Source organism: Ranitomeya imitator, chromosome 5 (genome assembly GCF_032444005.1).
Source record: "Ranitomeya imitator isolate aRanImi1 chromosome 5, aRanImi1.pri, whole genome shotgun sequence".
NCBI classification, from domain to species: Eukaryota; Metazoa; Chordata; class Amphibia; order Anura; family Dendrobatidae; genus Ranitomeya; species Ranitomeya imitator.
This window is the reverse complement of record NC_091286.1, coordinates 103,000,974-103,019,595: the sequence shown is the minus strand read 5'-3', so window position 1 is coordinate 103,019,595 and position 18,622 is coordinate 103,000,974. Positions and strand designations below refer to the sequence as shown.

The 18,622-nt window shown below is 44.0% G+C and overlaps 1 protein-coding gene across 1 annotated transcript; it reads right to left on the bottom strand.

Moving 5' to 3' along the window:
- Positions 1-14,340: 14,340 nt before the first annotated feature.
- MTLN (mitoregulin) lies at positions 14,341-17,959 on the bottom strand. Its single transcript, XM_069768994.1, has 2 exons — positions 17,680-17,959; positions 14,341-14,473 (listed from the first exon to the last, which is right to left on the bottom strand). Exon 1 carries the CDS (start codon positions 17,894-17,896, stop codon positions 17,726-17,728), a length of 171 nt encoding a protein of 56 aa, XP_069625095.1. The 5' UTR covers positions 17,897-17,959; the 3' UTR covers positions 14,341-14,473; positions 17,680-17,725.
- Between the last annotated feature and the right edge of the window lie 663 nt (positions 17,960-18,622).

The window sequence follows — 18,622 nt, the reverse complement described above, 5'->3', positions numbered from 1 at the left end:
GTATGTTTGTATTACCTGCTAAGGAGATCCTTCCTTACCTCCAGACATGACATCACCCCCCTTCCCCCCGTGACGACAGTTTTATGGGCACCACATAGTCCTCCATACAGTATTATAGGCACCACAAAGTCCTCCATACAGTATTATGGGCACCACATAGTCCGCCACACAGTATTATGGGCATCACATAGCCCTGCATACAGTATTATGGGCACCACATAGTCCTCCATACAGTATTAAGGGCACCACATAGTCCTCCATACAGTATAATGGGCCGCATATATTGCTCCATGCAGTATAATGGTTCCCGTATAATGCTCCATATAGTATAATGACCCCCATATTATGACCCATGCAGTATATAATGACCCCATATAATGCTCCATATAGTATAATGGCCCCATGTAATGCTCCATACAGTATAATGGACCCAATATAATGCACCATACAGTATAATGGATCATATATAATGCTCCATACAGTATATAATGGCCACCATATAATGATCCTTACAGTATATAAAGGGCCCCATATAATGCTCCACGCAGTATAATAGCCCCACATGGTGCTCCATATAGTATAGTGGCCCCATATATTGCTCCATGCAGAATAATGGCCCTACATAGTGCTCCATACAGTATATAATGGGCCCCATATAATGCTCCTCTATACAGCATAAAATGGGCCCCATGTAATGCTCCATATGTATATTACAGGACCCATATAATGCTCCTCCATACAGTATATAATAAGCCCCATATAAGGCTCCACCATACAGTATATAATAGGCCCTATATAATGCTCCTCAATATAGTATATAATGCTCCTCTTTACAGTTTATAATGGGCCCCATTTAATGCGCCATACAGTATATAATAGGCCCCATATAATGCTCCTCCATACAGTATATAGCTCTGGCAAGAATTAAGAGACCCATGCAAAATGTTCAGTTAGTCTGATTTTTCTCTTTATAGGTACCGTATATTTTTGAGTAAAATGAAAATTGTTCTTTTATTCTATAAACTTCTGACAACGTCTCCGAATTTCCAAGCAATAATTTTTGTATTTTTTTCTGACAAAAAAAGATTGTTTCAGACATCAAATAATGCAAAGAAAACAAGTTCGTAATCATATAGAAACAACAATACTAATGTTTTCATTCAGGAAGAGTTCAGAAATCAATATTTTGTGGAATAACCATGATTTTTAATCACTGCTTTCATGCGTCTTGGCATGCTTTCCACCAGTCTTTCACACTTCTTCTGGCGTAAAAATGTGATCAGTTCTTCTTTGTTTGATGTCTTGTGACTATCCATCATCCTCTTGATTACATTCCAGAGGTTTTCAATGGGGCTCAGGTCTGGAGATTGGGCTGCCCATGACAGGGTTTTGATGTGGTGGTCTCTTAATTTTTACCATAGCTGTATAATAGGCCCCATATAATGCTCCTCAATACAATATGCTCCTCCTTACAGTTTATAATGGGCCCCATATAATGCTCCATACAGTATATAATAGGCCCCCTATAATGCTCCATGCAGTATATAAAAGGCCCCCTATAATGTTCCATGCAGTATATAATAGGCCCCATATAATGTTCTTCCATGCAGTATACAATTATATACAGTATACATTAAAAAGTCAAATACTCACCTCTCCAGTTCCCGCCGCAGGTGCGATATACTCAGCATCTTTTCTGACTCTGCAGTGCTCAGGACACAGAGCATGCTGTGATGACATTATCACGCCCTCTGCCCTGAGACGTCAGAGAGCGCTGAAGACACTGCAGCTGCTGGAAAGGAGAAGAGGTGAGTGTTTGAGGTGGGGGTCTGGTGCCAGCGCTGGCACTGGGCTTCCCCGACTCACGGGTCCCCATAGCATGTGTGTCACCTGTTCGCCCAGGGCCCCAGCACTTGCCTGGGTTCTCTGGGTGGCAACACAGGCCCTGGTTATGGCGGCGGGTCAGGTCTGCGTTTTTTTTCTTCCTCCTTCTCTCTGGGGTTCACCGGGCATTTCTCCGGTTCCCCGCCAGGCCAGTCCAACTCTGACAAAGGGGGTATAAATGTAGCTCTCGCTGGTCATAAAAGTTGGGAGATAAAACCCCGCTTACTTTGCCAGATAGTTTTTTTGTGGAGGCAGGCAGATACCACTTAGAACTTTTGCTATGGGTCACCATGACTTTTACATATGTCCTTGTCAATTAATCAATAAGTTATCTCTGTCATTTGGAGAGGTAATAATAATTTTGTTTACACCAAACAGCCACCGGGCAAAATCTGTTCCTTCTTCTGGCAAATTTAAAAACAAACAAACCCCAGTGGACATGAGTTTTCTACAAATCCCATCTACTTTACTGAAACTGTAAAGGTACCGTCACATTAAGCGATGCTGCAGCGATATAGACAACGATGCCGATCGCTGCAGCGTCGCTGTTTAGTCGTTGTGTGGTCGCTGGAGAGCTGTCACACAGACAGCTCTCCAGCGACCAACGATGCCGAAGTCCCCGGGTAACCAGGGTAAACATCGGGTTACTAAGCGCAGGGCCGCGCTTAGTAACCCGATGTTTACCCTGGTTACCATTGTAAATGTAAAAAAAAAAAAACACTACATACTTACATTCCGGTGTCTGTCGCGTCCCTCGCCGTCAGCTTCCCGCACTGACTGTGAGGGCTGGCCGTAAAGCAGAGCACAGCGGTGACGTCACCGCTCTGCTTTACGGCCGGCGCTCACAGTCAGTGCGTCACACATGCCGATTCAGCAATGTCAGCGGGTGATCCAGCGACGAAATAAGGTGCTGGCCTTCTAGCTCCGACCAGCGATGTCACAGCAGGATCCTGATCGCTGCTGCGTGTCAAACACAACGATATCGCTATCCAGGACGCTGCAACGTCACGGATCGCTATCGTTATTAAGTTGTTCACTGTGAAGGTACCTTAAGACACAGTAGCTATTACAAAGCAAAAATTATGCAGCGTTAAAAACTCATCATGGGAGCATAACATTTTATTGCTGTTACACACGTTGTGGAACCACTGTGCCGTAATTCGGAGAAAGCCTTGAAAGGGCGTAACTAAGCGAACATCTGGTTTTTCACTAGAGCCCCTGATGGTGTGGTTAGACTTGCACCCAGGTGGACACAAGGCGCTACTTCAGGATGGACCCCAGAGCTTCGGAAGCTGAACCCCAACTGGACAGAGAAGCAGGCCTAACCAGGAACTGGTTAGCAAGATGTATGTGAGTCGCCCGCCAGGGCCGTGGGGTACTCGGTACTGGGTCGGGTTCTGCGGTTCACAGGTGGATGTCACGATGGCAACCCGGTCCGTGGCCCTGGGCGCCCATGTAAAAGGGGGTAGGTCTTTAACCCCTTTCTAACATTGGACGTACTGTCCCGTCGAGGTGGTATAGGCCCGTATGACCACCGACGGGATAGTACACCATCACCAATCGGGGTCGGGTGTCAGCTGACTATCGCAGCTGACATCCGGCACTATGTGCCAGGAGCAGTCAAGAACCGCTCCTGGCACAATAACCCCCGGCACACTGCGATCAAACATGATCGCAGCGTTCCGGCGGCATAGGGAAACATCACGCAGGGAGGGAGCTCCCTGCGTGCTTCCCTGAGACCCTCGGAGCAACGCGATGTGATCACGTTGCTCCGAGGGTCTCTTACATCCTCCTCCTTGCAGACCCGGATGCAAAATGGCGGCGGGGGGCCTTCCAGGTCCTGTAGGGATGTGGCTTCCAAGCGCCTGCTCAGAGCAAGCGCCGGGAAGCCTCCCTGCAGTGCCTGTGTGATCGCTGATCTGACACAGTGCACAGCAAAGTGTCAGATCAGCGATCTGACCCTATATAGTTATGTCCCCCCCTGGGACAAAGTAAAAAAGTTAAAAAAAAAAATATTTACATGTGTAAAAAAAAAAAAATCCTAAATGAAGAAAAAAATATATATATATTGTTCCAATAAATACATTTCTTTCTCTAAATAAAAAAACAATAAAAGTACACATATTTAGTATCGCCACATCCGTAACGATCCGACCTATAAAACTGTCCCCCTAGTTAACCTCTTCAGTGATCACTGTAAAAAAAAAACGAGGCAAAAAACGACACTTTATTATCATACCACCAAACAAAAGGTGGAATAACACGCGATCAAAAAGCCGGATATAAATAACCATGGTACCATACAGCGTCATCAACGAAAAAATAAATTTATAGTCCTCAGAATAAAGCGATGCAAAAATAATGATTTTATATATAAAATAGTTTTTATCGTATAAAAGCGCCAAAAGTTAAAAAATTATATAAATGAGGTATCGATGTAATTATACTGACCCAAAGAATAAAACTGCTTTATCAATATTACCAAAACGTGGAACGGTATAATTGCCCCCCAAAAGAAATTCCTGAATACCTGGTTTTTGTTCATTCTACCTCACAAAAATCGGAATAAAAAGCGATCAAAAAATGTCACGTGCCCGAAAATGGTACCAATAAAAACGTCAACTCGTCCCACAAAAACAAGACCTCAAATGACTCTGTGGACCAAAATATGGAAAAATTATAGCTCTCAAAATGTGGAGATGCAAAAACTATTTTTTGCAATAAAAAGCGTCTTTTAGTGTGTGGCGGCTGCCAATCATAAAAATCCGCCCCCAAAAAACTATAAAAGTAAATCAAACCCCCCTTCATCACCCCCTTATTTAGGGAAAAATAATAAAATTTAAAAAAATGTATTTATTTCCATTTTCTCATTAGGGTTAGAATTAGGGTTGGGGCTAAAGTTAGGGTTAGAGTTGGGGCTAAAGTTATGGTTAGGGTTGGGGCTAAAGTTAGGGTTAGGGTTGGGGTTAAAGTTAGGGTTAGGGTTGGGGCTAAAGTTAGGGTTAGGATTGGGGCTAAAATTAGGGTTGGGGTTAGGGTTGGGGCTAAAGTTAGGGTTAGGGCTAAAGTTAGGGTTGGGGCTAAAGTTAGGGTTTGGATTACATTTACGGTTGGGATTAGGGTTGGGATTAGGGTTAGTGGTGTGATTAGGGTTATGGTTGGGATTAGGGTTAGGGGTGTGTTTGGCTTAGGGTTTCAGTTAGAATTGGGGGGTTTCCACTGTTTAGGCACATCAGGGGCTCTCCAAACGCAACATGGCGTCCAATCTCAATTCCAGACAATTCTGCGTTGAAAAATTAAAAGAGTGCTCCTTCCCTTCCGAGCTATACCGTGCGCCCAAACAGGGGTTTACCCCAACATATGGGGTATCAGCGTACTCAAGACAAATTGGACAACTTTTGGGGTCCAATTTCTCCTGTTACCCTTGGGAAATAAAAAAAATGGGGGCGAAAACATCATTTTTGTGAAAAAATATGATTTTTTATTTTTACGGCTCTACATTATAAGCTTCTGTAAAGCACTTGGTGGGTCAAAGTGCTCCCCACACATCTAGATAAGTTCCTTAGGGGGTCTACTTTCCAAAATGGTGCCACATGTCAGGGGTTTCAATGTTTAAGCACATCAGGGGCTCTCCAAACGCGACATGGCGTCCCATTTCAATTCCTGTCAATTTTGCATTGAAAAGTCAAATGGCGCTCCTTTTCTTCCGAGCTCTGCCATGCGCCCAAACAGTGGTTTACCCCCACATATAGGGTATGACCGTACTCAGGACAAATTGTACAACTTTTGGGGTCCAATTTCTCCTGTTACCCTTTGTAAAATAAAACAAAATGGAGCTGAAGTAAATTTTTTGTGAAAAAAAGTGAAATGTTAATTTTTGTTTTTTTAAAACATTCCAAAAATCCCTGTGAAACATCTAAAGGGTTAATAAACTTCTTGAATGTGGTTTTGAGCACCTTGAGATGTGCAGTTTTTAGAATGGTGTGACACTTGAGCATTTTCTATCATATAGACCCCTCAAAGTGACTTCAAATGTGATGTGGTCCCTAAAAAAATGGTGTTGTAAAAATGATAAATTGCTGGTCAACTTTTAACCCTTATAAATCCCTAACAAAAAATTTTGGTTCCAAAATTATGCTGTTGTAAAGTAGACATATGTGGGAAATGTTTCTTATTAAGTATTTTGTGTGATATATCTCTGTAATTTAAGGGCATAAAAATTCAAAGTTGGAAAATTGCTAAATTTTCAACATTTTTGCCAAATTTCCTTTTTTTCACAAGTAAACGCAGGTAATATCAAAGAAATTTAACCACTATCATGATGTACAATATGTCTCGAGAAAACAGTGTCAGAATCATCAGGATCCGTTGAAGCGTTCCAGAGTTATAACCTCATAAAGGGACAGTGGTCAGAATTGTAAAAATTGGCCCGGTCATTAACGTGCAAACCACCCTTGGGGGTAAAGGGGTTAAAGGGAACCTGTCACCCCGTTTTTTCAGATTGAGATATAAATACTGTTAAATAGGGCCTGCGCTGTGCGTTACTATAGTGTATGTAGTGTACCCTGATTCCCCACCTATGCTGAGAAATACATTACCAAAGTCGCCGTTTTCGCCTGTCAATCAGGCTGGTCAGGTCAGGTGGGCATGGTGACATCGCTCTTTTCTTCCCCAGCTTTCCGTTGGTGGCGTAGTGGTGTGTGCATGTCGCAGTGACGAATCCACTGCGCGCACGTGAAGAAGCAGCGCGCGATCTGCGCTATTACCCCCTGTCATCGGTGGGGGCGGCCATCTTCCTGGGGCCGCGCGTGCGCAGATGGAGTGCTCTGCTGCACGGGGCTTCAGGAAAATGGCCGCGGGATGCCGCGCGTGCGCAGAAGAGATCGCGGCGGCCATTTTCCCAAAGCCGAGTTTGCACACCACTACGCCACCAACGGAAAGCTGGGGAAGAAAAGAGCGATGTCACCACGCCCACCTGACCTGACCAGCCTGATTGACAGGCGAAAACGGCGACTTTGGTAATGTATTTCTCAGCATAGGTGGGGAATCAGGGTACACTACATACACTATAGTAACGCACAGCGCAGGCCCTATTTAACAGTATTTATATCTCAATCTGAAAAAACGGGGTGACAGGTTCCCTTTAAAGGGAATAAAGTTTATGTTCGTGATGCCACCTGTGGTATTCGGGCAGGGTGACCAACGCTGCTTTAAGGGGTCCTCTGGGGTGATGTTATGACAGCTAGATGGTATACCTTCCCACAGGTGAAGTATATCCCCAGGGCTCCCGATGTGTAGATGGAAGATGGTGAGAGGTGCAGAGAACGATGACACAGGTTTGCAGTCTCTTTACCTTATTTACTGAAGACTGCAGCAGCCATAGTCCCGGGCGTCAGATCACAGGGCAGACAGGGTCCGGCTGGCTTGGAGGCAAGTTAGGAGTCCCCTTATCCAGGTGGAAATCAAAGCCTTCCTCTAGCGCCATGGTGTTGTAGTCCCTTACTGCCTATGGCTTCACATAAGGTCCTCACAGATGTTCTCTCTCTGTCCCCCATATAGGATAGGACACGACCCGTATGACTGGTGACTTGAGGCGGTTTATAGGGACTCTAGCACACCCCAGCCTCTAAGGGTGTCATCATGCCTCCTGGGTACTAAGGCGGACAGGGAACGTGGAATTCAGCTGTCCTGCCGGTCTCTGATGTAAGTTGTTGAGAGCCTTACGATCCTCGGTGTTCCAGCTACCGGTATCTGCGCCTCAGAAGGAGGCAGCCTGCTCGGGGCTGGTCTCCCCCTGGTATCCTCTCCTGTGCTTTTGCTCTTCTGCACGTTCACTGATTGTGTTTGCAATCATTTTCAGGAAGAAACTGAGTATTATCTGACAGAATTGCAGGGGTATGAATACTTTTGGCCATGACTGTATATATAATATATATATATACTGTATATGTGTCACTGCCAAAAGTTTTGGTGCCCTCCAAATTATTTTGGATTTCTCCCACAAAATTATTGCAATCACACATGTTTTGTTATACACATGCTTATTTCCTATGTGTGCATTGAAACAAAATAAACAGAAAATAAAAGGCAAATTGGACATCATTTTTTTTACAAAACTCAAAGAATGGGGCTGACAGAATTGTTGATATCTTTCCAAAATTGCGGGTTAACAACTTTGTTTCAAACATTTGATGCACGTTCAAACTCATCTGAGGCAAGTAACAGGTGTGGGCAATATGAAAATCACATCTGAAACCAGATAAAAAAAGGGAGAAGTTGACTCCGTCTTTAAATTGTGTGTCTGTGTGGCACACTAAGCGTGGAGAACAGAAAGAGGAGAAGAGAACTGTCTGAGAACTTTTGGAATTTTGGTTCTCAAGTTTTCAGAAAGTTCTCCTCTCCTCTTTCTGCATTCCAGTATCAACAATCTGAAGGTTGCAAGTCCATCTCCAGAGATCTTGATGTTCCTTTGTCCACAGTGCGCACTTAATCAGGAAATTTACAACCCATGGCACTGTAACCAATTTCCGTGGATATGGACGGCAGAGAAAAATTGATGAAAGGTTGCAACGCACTATAGTCAGGATGGAGATAAGCAGCCCCAATCAGGTGCCAATGAAATTCAAGCTGTCCTTCAGGCTCAGAGTGCATCAGTGTCAGTATGGATTATCCGTTGACATTTGAATGAAATTAATCCCACTGTCACACATTCATTTTGTCTCTCGAACTATCCCTCTTTCTGTAAGCGCCCCTAACAATTGAAAAAGATCACAGTTCACGTTGGTCCAGCTTCAAGTTAAATAGTTGAAGTCCATTATTTATTGGCTGCGATTAAAACGTGGTCATACATTGAATATTTTCTGCACTGTATCATCATATTTTAATTGCAACCAATAAACTATTGATTTTAACTATTGATGTCTTACACTTGAAGCTGTGAACAAAGATGTGAGCACTGCTATAGTGGTGCACAGGTAGGTTCCCACACCATAATATCATGAATATAAAAGAACCTTGCACTCAACTTAAATGCGTGTGACTTGAAAAATGTATTGCGTAGTACCAAAAAACGTTTCGGTCTTATTCGACCTTCTTCAGTTACATACTTAGAGTAAAATTGCTTGTCGCTTTGTGCATATGTCCAGTGCATATGGTTAGAGTCACTGGGGTACCGGTGCCCTGCTCATGGGGTGGGCTGAGAGCTGTTGCCGTCCGGAGCTTGACGTGGTGTCCACCACTTGTCAGTGCATGTGCCGGCACGCTAAGGCTCCTCTGACTCTGGCAGTGCCGATACGCTAAGGCTTCTTTCACACTTCCGTCGGTACGGGGCCGTCACAAAGCGTCGGCACGAGGTACCGACGGACGTTATGAAAATTCTGTGCAACGTGGGCAGCGGACGCAGTGTTTCAACGCGTCCGCTGCCCACTGTATAGTCCCAGGGAGGAGGGGGCGATGTTCCGGCTGCGCATGCAATCTTGCCTTGCGCAGGTGTGTACTATGGAGGACAAAGAATGAACTTCAATCCAATATTGCAGCCAGCATGCAGCCAGCGGGTAAGGAAAGGGTGAATCAAACACCCGAAACCCCGCCTCTATGGCTGAAAATTGTTCCCTCCAAATTCAGGTGACAGAGTCCCTTTAAGTCTATCTAGTTCAACCCATAGCCTAACCTAACATGCCCTAACATGTTGATCCAGAGGAAGGCAAAAAAAACCATGTGGCAAAGAGTAAGCTCCACACTGGGGAAAAAAATTCCTTCCCGACTCCACATACGGCAATCATACTATTTCCCTGGTTTAACGCCCTATCAAGGAATCTTGTATATATACCCTGTAACCTTATACTTGTCAAGAAAGGCATCCAGTCCCCTCTTAAATTTAAGTAATGAATCACTCATTACATCATACGGCAGAGAGTTCCATAGTCTCACTGCTCTTACAGTAAAGAATCCGCATCTGTTATTATGCTTAAACCTTCTTTCCTCCTTATGTAGAGGATTCCCCCTTGTCCCTGTCTCAGGTCTATGATTAAAAAGATCATCAGAAAGGTCTTTGTACTGTCCCCTCATATATTTATACATTAACATAAGATCACCCCTTAGCCTTCGTTTTTCCAAACAAAATAGCCCCAAGTGTAATAACCTACCTTGGTATGTCAGACCCCCCAGTCCTCTAATAACCTTGGTCGCTCTTCTCTGCACCCGCTCCAGTTCAGCTATGTCTTTCTTATACACCGGAGACCAGAACTGTGCACAGTATTCTAAGTGTGGTCGCACTAGTGACTTGTATAGAGGTAAAATTATGTTCTCCTCATGAGCATCTATGCCTCTTTTAATGCATCCCATTATTTTATTTGCCTTTGTAGCAGCTGCCTGACACTGGCCACTGAATATGAGTTTGTCATCCACCCATACTCCCAGGTCTTTTTCATTGATGGTTTTGCCCAGTTTTAGAATTAAGCACATAGTTATACATCTTATTACTTCTACCCAAGTGCTTGACCTTACATGTATCCCCATTAAAGGTCATTTGCCATTTATCAGCCCAAGTTTCTAGTTTACATAAATCATCCTGTAATATAAAATTGTCCTCCTCTGTATCGATTACCCTGCAGAGTTTAGTGTCATCTGCAAATATTGAAATTCCACTCTGTATGCCCCCTACAAGATCATTAATAAATGTTAAAAAGAAGAGGGCCCAATACTGACCCCTGTGGTACCCCACTGCTAACCGCTACCCAGTCCGAGTGTGCTCCATTAATAACCACCCTTTGTTTCCTATCCCTGAGCCAGCTCTTAACCCACTTACACATATTTTCCCCTATCCCCATTATTCTAATTTTATATATCAACCTTTTGTGTGGCACCGTATCAAAAGCTTTTGAAAAGTCCATATACACTACATCCACTGGGTTCCCTTGGTCCAGTCCGGAACTTACCTCTTCATAGAAGCTGATCAGATTAGTCTGACATGAACGGTCCCTAGTAAACCCATGTTGGTATTGGGTCATGAGGTTATTCCTCTTCAGATACTCCAGTATATCATCCCTTAGAATGCCCTCCAGGATTTTACCCACAGTAGAGGTTAAGCTTACTGGCCTATAATTTCCGAGTTCAGTTTTTGTCCTCTTTTTGAATATTGGCACCACATTTGCTACACGCCAGTCCTGTGGTACAGACCCTGTTATTATGGAGTCTTTAAAGATTAAAAATAATGGTCTATCAATGACTGTACTTAATTCCTGCAGTACTCGGGGGTGTATCCCATCCGGGCCCGGAGATTTTTCAATTTTAGTGATTTTTAGACGCCGACGTACTTCCTGCTGGGTTAAGCAGGTGACATTTAATGGGGAATTTTTGTTATCACTGATCATATTGTCTGCCATGGAATTTTCTTGTGTAAATACTGATGAAAAAAAGTCATTTAGCATATTGGCTTTTTCCTCATCCTCATCCACCATTTCACCCAGACTATTTTTAAGGGGGCCAACACTATCATTTTTTAGTTTCTTACTATTTACGTAGTTAAAGAAAATTTTGGGATTATTTTTACTCTCTCTGGCAATGAGTCTCTCTGTCTCAATCTTAGCTGCCTTGATTTGCTATTTACAGAATTTATTAAATTTTCTGTATTTATTTAATGCCTCATCACTACCTACTTCCTTTAATTCTCTAAATGCTTTCTTTTTGTCACTTATTGCGCCCATTATTTAGCCATATTGGTTTCCTCCTATTTCTAGTATGTTTATTCCCATATGGTATATACTGTGCACAGGTCCTATCCAGGATGCTAATAAATGTCTCCCATTTTCTTTGTGTATTTTTATTTATCAGGATATCGTCCCAGTTAATTGCACCAAGATCATCTCTCATCCGTTGGAAATTTGCCCTCCTGAAGTTTAGTGTCCTTGTAACCCATCTACTGCACATCTTATTAAAGGATACATGAAAACGTATTATTTTGTGATCACTATTCCCCAAGTGACCCCCAACCCTTATATTTGCTTTGCGGTCTGGCCTGTTGGTTAATATTAGGTCTAGCAGTGCCCCCCTTTTTGTTGGGTCCTGAACCAGTTTTGAAAGGTAATTGTCTCTCATAGTTGTCAAAAACCGATTACCTTTACTGGAACTGCAGATTTCCGTTCCCCAATCTATTTCAGGGTAGTTGAAGTCCCCCATAATAATGACTTCTCCTTGAGTCGCAGCTTCATCTATTTGCTTTATGAGGATATTCTCCGTTGCTTCCATTATTTTTGGAGACTTATAACAAACCCCTATCAGTAATTTATTATTTTTTCCCCCTCCCCTTATCTCCACCCACAGGGACTCTACATTTTCATTAGATTCACCTATACTATCACGGGTGACCAGAAAATTGCCCACAGGAAAATTACCCACATGGAAAATTTTGCCCACATGGAAAATTGCCCACACGGAAAATTGCCAATTGCAGCATTACAAAGTTTCAGATCCATATTTGAGGTGCAAGGTGAAGAATGCCCACAGAAAATTGCCCACAGGCTGAATTATAGGTTAAATGCTCTGTAGGACAGGGGGATAGTATATGCATGTATACATGAGATGCTTTGCAGGGCAGAAGAATAATATAGAATTATAGGTGAGATGCTCTGCAGGGCAGAAGAATAATATAGAATTATAGGTGAGTTGCTCTGCAGGATAGAGAATAGCAAAGATCTATAGGTTCATTCATCCCTAGTCCCAGAGTACGGATTCTGTTCTTAGGAGTTGTCATTCCACTGTGCTAACAATAATTCTACTCTCATTGTGGTGTGAATGGGCCTAGAGACCCTTATTCCACTCTCAGTGTGCTGTGTCTGGGCCTAGAGACCCTTATTCCACTTTCAGTGTGGTGTGTCTGGGCCTAGAGACCATTATTCCACGCTCAGTGTGGTGTGTCTGGGCCTAGAGACCATTATTCCACTCTCATTGTGGTGTGTCTGGGCCTAGAGACCATTATTCCACTCTCATTGTGGTGTGCCTGGGCCTAGAGACCCTTATTCCACTCTCATTGTGCTGTGTCTGGGCCCAGAGACCCTTATTCCACTCTCATTGTGGTGTGTCTGGGCCCAGAGACCATTATTCCACTCTCATTGTGGTGTGTCTGGGCCCAGAGACCCTTATTCCACTCTCATTGTGGTGTGTCTGGGCCTAGAGACCCTTATTCCACTCTCATTGTGCTGTGTCTGGGCCCAGAGACCCTTATTCCACTCTCATTGTGGTGTGTCTGGGCCTAGAGACCCTTATTCCACTCTCAGTGTTGTGTCTGGGCCTAGAGACCATTATTCCACTCTCATTGTGGTGTGTCTGGGCCTAGAGACCCTTATTCCACGCTCATTGTGGTGTGTCTGGGCCTAGAGACCCTTATTCAAATCCACTCTGCATTTCCTTCCATCCTATGCCTGCCTGCCTCTGCAGTATATGTGTATGATACATAACTAGGTAGGGTCTTGCTCACTCTTACTCTTGGTAGTCATAAGTAGACAGGGAAGGAAGTGCAGGCCCCAGATTCACTGGCACTGAAGTCAATGGGAGAGCGGAGCTGCTATGGCACTTCCGCTCCTCTGACAGAATCTCACCTTTCTGCAGTGCCTTTTGGGCTTCCGGGACCATCTCTCTCAGCCAGCAGCACCCTGCTTTTGGTGAGCACCCACTGAGATGATAATGTATTAGATCTGACCTGCAGTCCCATGTAACTCCACAGATAATACAGTGATTCTTTTGTGAATACTGATAGCAGTGATGGCTCCTCTGGACCATACTGCTGTTGTTTCTGCATGTGCTGCTGTTCTGGGCTGGTGGGAGGAGTAAGGCAGAGTCAGTGAGAGATGAGAGCAGACTAGATCTATCTATTGCTGAGAATGACAGACTGCTACAAACCACAGATCTTCAGCATGTTTGCAGTTTTGCACTACGTCAACTGTAAATCACAAGTTGATCACACATCATGTGAACATCCTCACCTTTCACCTCAAATATCATAGATCTGAAACTTTGTGATACTGCAATTGGCAATTTTCCATGTGGGCAATTTTCCGTGTGGGCAAATTTCATGTGGGCAATTTTCATGTGGGCAAGTTTCAGGGAACCGTAAACTAGGGGCAGGTCAGTGAGGGATCAGTCATCTGTTAACAGTCTGAATTAAGAATACCTAATCAGAGCACCTCATGAAGACCCCCCCACTGGTCACCCCGGTTCATTGACATATCATAACTCAAAACTGAAAATCAAAGATTAAACAACAGCCACAAGACGGATTTCATCAATGTATTATTGTAATCAGTATAACGGCGCCGAGCTGACATGGTCTTTAGGTTACTGAGCACAATCCTGCTGACAGGTTCCCTTTAACTACTGTGAGAGCAAAATTAAAATCCTTGACTGCACATCATAAAATAGAAGTCTGTAGAAAATTGAATAAAACACACAGAAACCACAAGGCAAAGTCATCAAATATTCTGGAATTTACTTATAACAATTTTGTTCTTTACAAAAGTCAACAGATAAAAAGGGTTCATGTGTAACAATATAATGGCATCTCCAAGCAGATCTTCCTTTATCTTCTCTTCAAGTTCTATAAAAGAAATAGACAGAAACAAAGAGCAGGTTATTCTAGTTCTTAGATGCCACTTTAGGCGTACACTATACGGGATGTAAAACATTAATGTGCAACCCTATTAATATGGTAAATTAGCATATAGGGATGTTATAGAAGGGGGTAACTAGCCCAGGATCTCGCTCCATCAGCCACAGTGGCCCTGAGGTGCCCTCAAGCCCAGACAATATGCGCTATATGCGTAGGGTCGAAATTTTAAAGGGAGTTGTCTATGATAATACAACCTCTTAACAGAAACTGTTCACAAGGGACCTGGAAGTGGAAAGATTTTTCTCTTATTCAATATGTTGCAGATAGAAACAAAGCATACTAGTAGAAATCAGTGATGAGCGAGCATGCTCAGATAAGGTGTTATCCACGCTCGTGCCCTACTCGAGTATTTTCTGCGTGCTAAAATAAATGCTCAAGTCGCCAATACTAAACGTCTCGCGGCTGTTCCTACACATGCAGGGACTGCCTGTTTGTTAGGCAATCACTGCATGTGTCGCAACTGTCCAACAGCCACGAGACATGCTGGCGCAGGGACTCAAGCTTTCGAGCACACCGAAAATACTCGATTAGGACACGAACATGCTCAGACAAACACCTTATCTGAGCACGCTCGCTCATCACTAGTAGTAATCAACAGCTTTCCAACACGGTTTTTGATATAAAAAAAAAAAGTCCCAATTTTTGTCACTTCATATTTACACTAAAAATTTTATTATTTTACTCCTCTTGACAATTTTTAAAATAAATATAGTGATTGACAGTGGCATTTAAGTGTTAAGCAGCTGTGTTTTCAGACATCAGCTATGTAACATATAGCAGACATCTGTCCCGTGTGGAGTAGGTTCTGCCTCTCGCCCGCTCCCAAGTCCCTGACATTCTCCATGACATTTATACATCCTTCATGTAGTGTGAAGAGGTTAATACAGCTGTACTGTAATTCCAGACGCAATCCACGGTCAGGCATGGAGTTGTTTTTGAATGAAAGCAATCATATTTTTCCAGTTTTGGAAAAAAACCTTAAATCTAAGCCTTCATTTACCTATATATGAGAGATTGGAGTTCACATTCCAGATCTCTGCCCATAAGCGGATTTCTGTGGGTCCAAACAAATGGGCATATATAACTGCCTCGTGTCTTGTTGCTATGGCGCAGGATCTGTGAGATGAAACTGTCTTCCACAACCAGGGCTGTGGAGTTGGTAAGCCAAACCTCCGACTCCTCAATTTCCATGACGCTGACTCCACCAAAATGGGCTCTGACTACAGACTCCACAGCCTTGTCCACAACCTCACCATTGTAGCAGAGTTTGGCTGCTCCTCGCCCAGTTGTAAGCCTCCTACACAGATGTTCCTGTTCATAACTGTATTATAAACTATATATAAGGGCTTATGCAGACATCCGTGAAACACGATCAGAGCACAGATTGGCCACAGGTCTCCTGACCCGAGCGTGACGGCCTTATAGAAGTATGCAAAGAAAGGTGCCATGGTTGGGATGATAGACCAGATCTGGTCCATGCTCGCACCATGTTGCACAGATGTCTGCATGAGCCCTAAAAATGGTGATCATTATCACTTGCTTGGTATAATTGGTTAATACTGGAACAAGTCTGTGTACAAGTATGTCTAGTCTAGAAGAATGCGGTTTTGAAGCAAGGCGCGGCTACACCAAATATTGATTCAATTTAGATTTCTATTTTCTTCACTTTGGTAACTGATAAAAAATAAACCACCACCGCTATTTTAAATCATTCTTGTTTGACAGTAATTTTCCATACCTGCCGAAAACTTTTGCACAGTATTGTACATGTGGTTATGAGTGGCATATTTAGAGATCCCCTCTATGGTTACGAGTGGCATTTAGAGACCCCTCTATGGTTACCAGTGGCATTTAGAGACCCCTCTATGGTTACCAGTGGCATTTAGAGACCCCTCTATGGTTACCAGTGGCATTTAGAGACCCCTCTATGGTTTCCAGTGGCACATTTAGAGACCCCCTCTATGGTTACGAGTGGCACATTTACAGACCCCTCTATGGTTACAAGTGGCACATTTACAGACCCCTCTATGGTTACGAGTGGCACATTTACAGACCCCTCTATGGCTACGAGTGGCACATTTACAGAGCCCTCTATGGCTACGAGTGGCACATTTACAGACCCCTCTATGGTTACGAGTGGCACATTTACAGAGCCCTCTATGGTTACGAGTGGCACATTTACAGAGCCCTCTATGGTTACGAGTGGCACATTTACAGACCCCTCTATGGTTACGAGTGGCACATTTACAGACCCCTCTATGGTTACGAGTGGCACATTTACAGACCCCTCTATGGTTACGAGTGGCACATTTACAGAGCCCTCTATGGTTACGAGTGGCACATTTACAGACCCCTCTATGGTTACGAGTGGCACATTTACAGACCCCTCTATGGTTACGAGTGGCACATTTACAGACCCCTCTATGGTTATGATTCGCACATTTACAGACCCCTCTATGGTTACGAGTGGCACATTTACAGACCCCTCTATGGTTACGAGTGGCACATTTACAGAGCCCTCTATGGTTATGATTCGCACATTTACAGAGCCCTCTATGGTTACGAGTGGCACATTTACAGACCCCTATATGGTTATGATTCGCACATTTAGAGACCCCCTCTATGGTTACGAGTGGCACATTTAGAGACCCCTCTATGGTTACCAGTGGCATTTAGAGACCCCTCTATGGTTACGAGTAGCACATTTACAGACCCCTCTATGGTTACGAGTAGCACATTTACAGACCCCTCTATGGTTACGAGTGGCACATTTAGAGACCCCCTCCCTGCAGCTCGGGCTCTATGACAGCTCAGTGAGACCCCGTATGTAGACGGTGCATGTGCATTGTCTAATATGGTGCTGTTACTATTTTACTTGGCAGAATAATCCTTAGTTACTCTCCATGAAGAAAGTGTGGACGTTATTTTTCGGTGGTGGTTCTGGGGCGCCAATAGAATGGCACTGAGCGTGTTCACCATCATTTCTATGCAGTTGTGCTGATACACTGTTGCAGTGATAAATCTCCATTAGTTTTCTACATTTTGAATTTTGCAACTTTATTTCTTGACGTGACCTCCAACACCAGTGACTGCACATGTGTATGGGAGTGTGAGCGGGGTGAGCTCAGTGATACCTGCAGTGCTGGGGCAGGAGGCAGAGGCAGCAGTCCAGGCTCGGCACTAGGACAGATCCAGCCTCTTCTGCGTCTCCACCAGTTTGTCGTGCAGCCTCTTCCTTCTCCAGTCCAGATACTTCCTGCGCTGCCTGTTTGCCTGCCAACCGACAAAGACCCCAGCGGTAAAGCTGAGCAGCACCGCCACGTACAGCCCGCGCTCCGACACCTCCGCCATACCGTGCCCGGCACTGCCCGCTCCTTGTCTAGTGACGTCACATGGCCTGAAGGTCACGGTCGCAGTTCTCAGCAGTCACAGCTGTCCGCTAGAGGGCGCGCTGCCTCCTCAGTTATACACGGCGGCCATGTTGTCGGAGCCTTTCACTTCACTGATGTCTAGGGCTTTCCTACATTATCATCTGGAGGCCAGCACTGTCTATGATGTGAAGTCCAGGATAACTGTGTAGTTTATGGTTTTCTTTGCTCTGTGCACCCAGCCACAACCTGCTGCTGAACCCTGAAGAAAAAACTATTGTGTTTATTAGAGATGAGCAGATCCATTCGCAGGACTCCCTTCTAGGTCAGTGGTACCTGGTGGCAGGGCGGCAGTCCGGGACAACGTACAATGATGGGGGCACAGCAATCTCTTATATGGTTGTTCTGTACTCATGTACAGGAGGCATGTTTACATTGTTAAACGCTCATTCCACGATTATCAGCTCTTGGTAAAATGCCATAAAGGTTCGGAAATGAAAACTCATCTTTTTTATCCAGAGTTTTCAATTTCTCATCTCTACGGTACACTATATGTGATCCAAATGTCATTTATTTACATCCATCCATATGACATCTGTTTTATTCATGAAAAAAAAACCAAAATCCAAGGCCAAATGCAGTTTCATGCAGTATGAATTGCAAATGATTTTTTGAAAATGTATGCCATGTGGATGGTGTCCGTATGGTA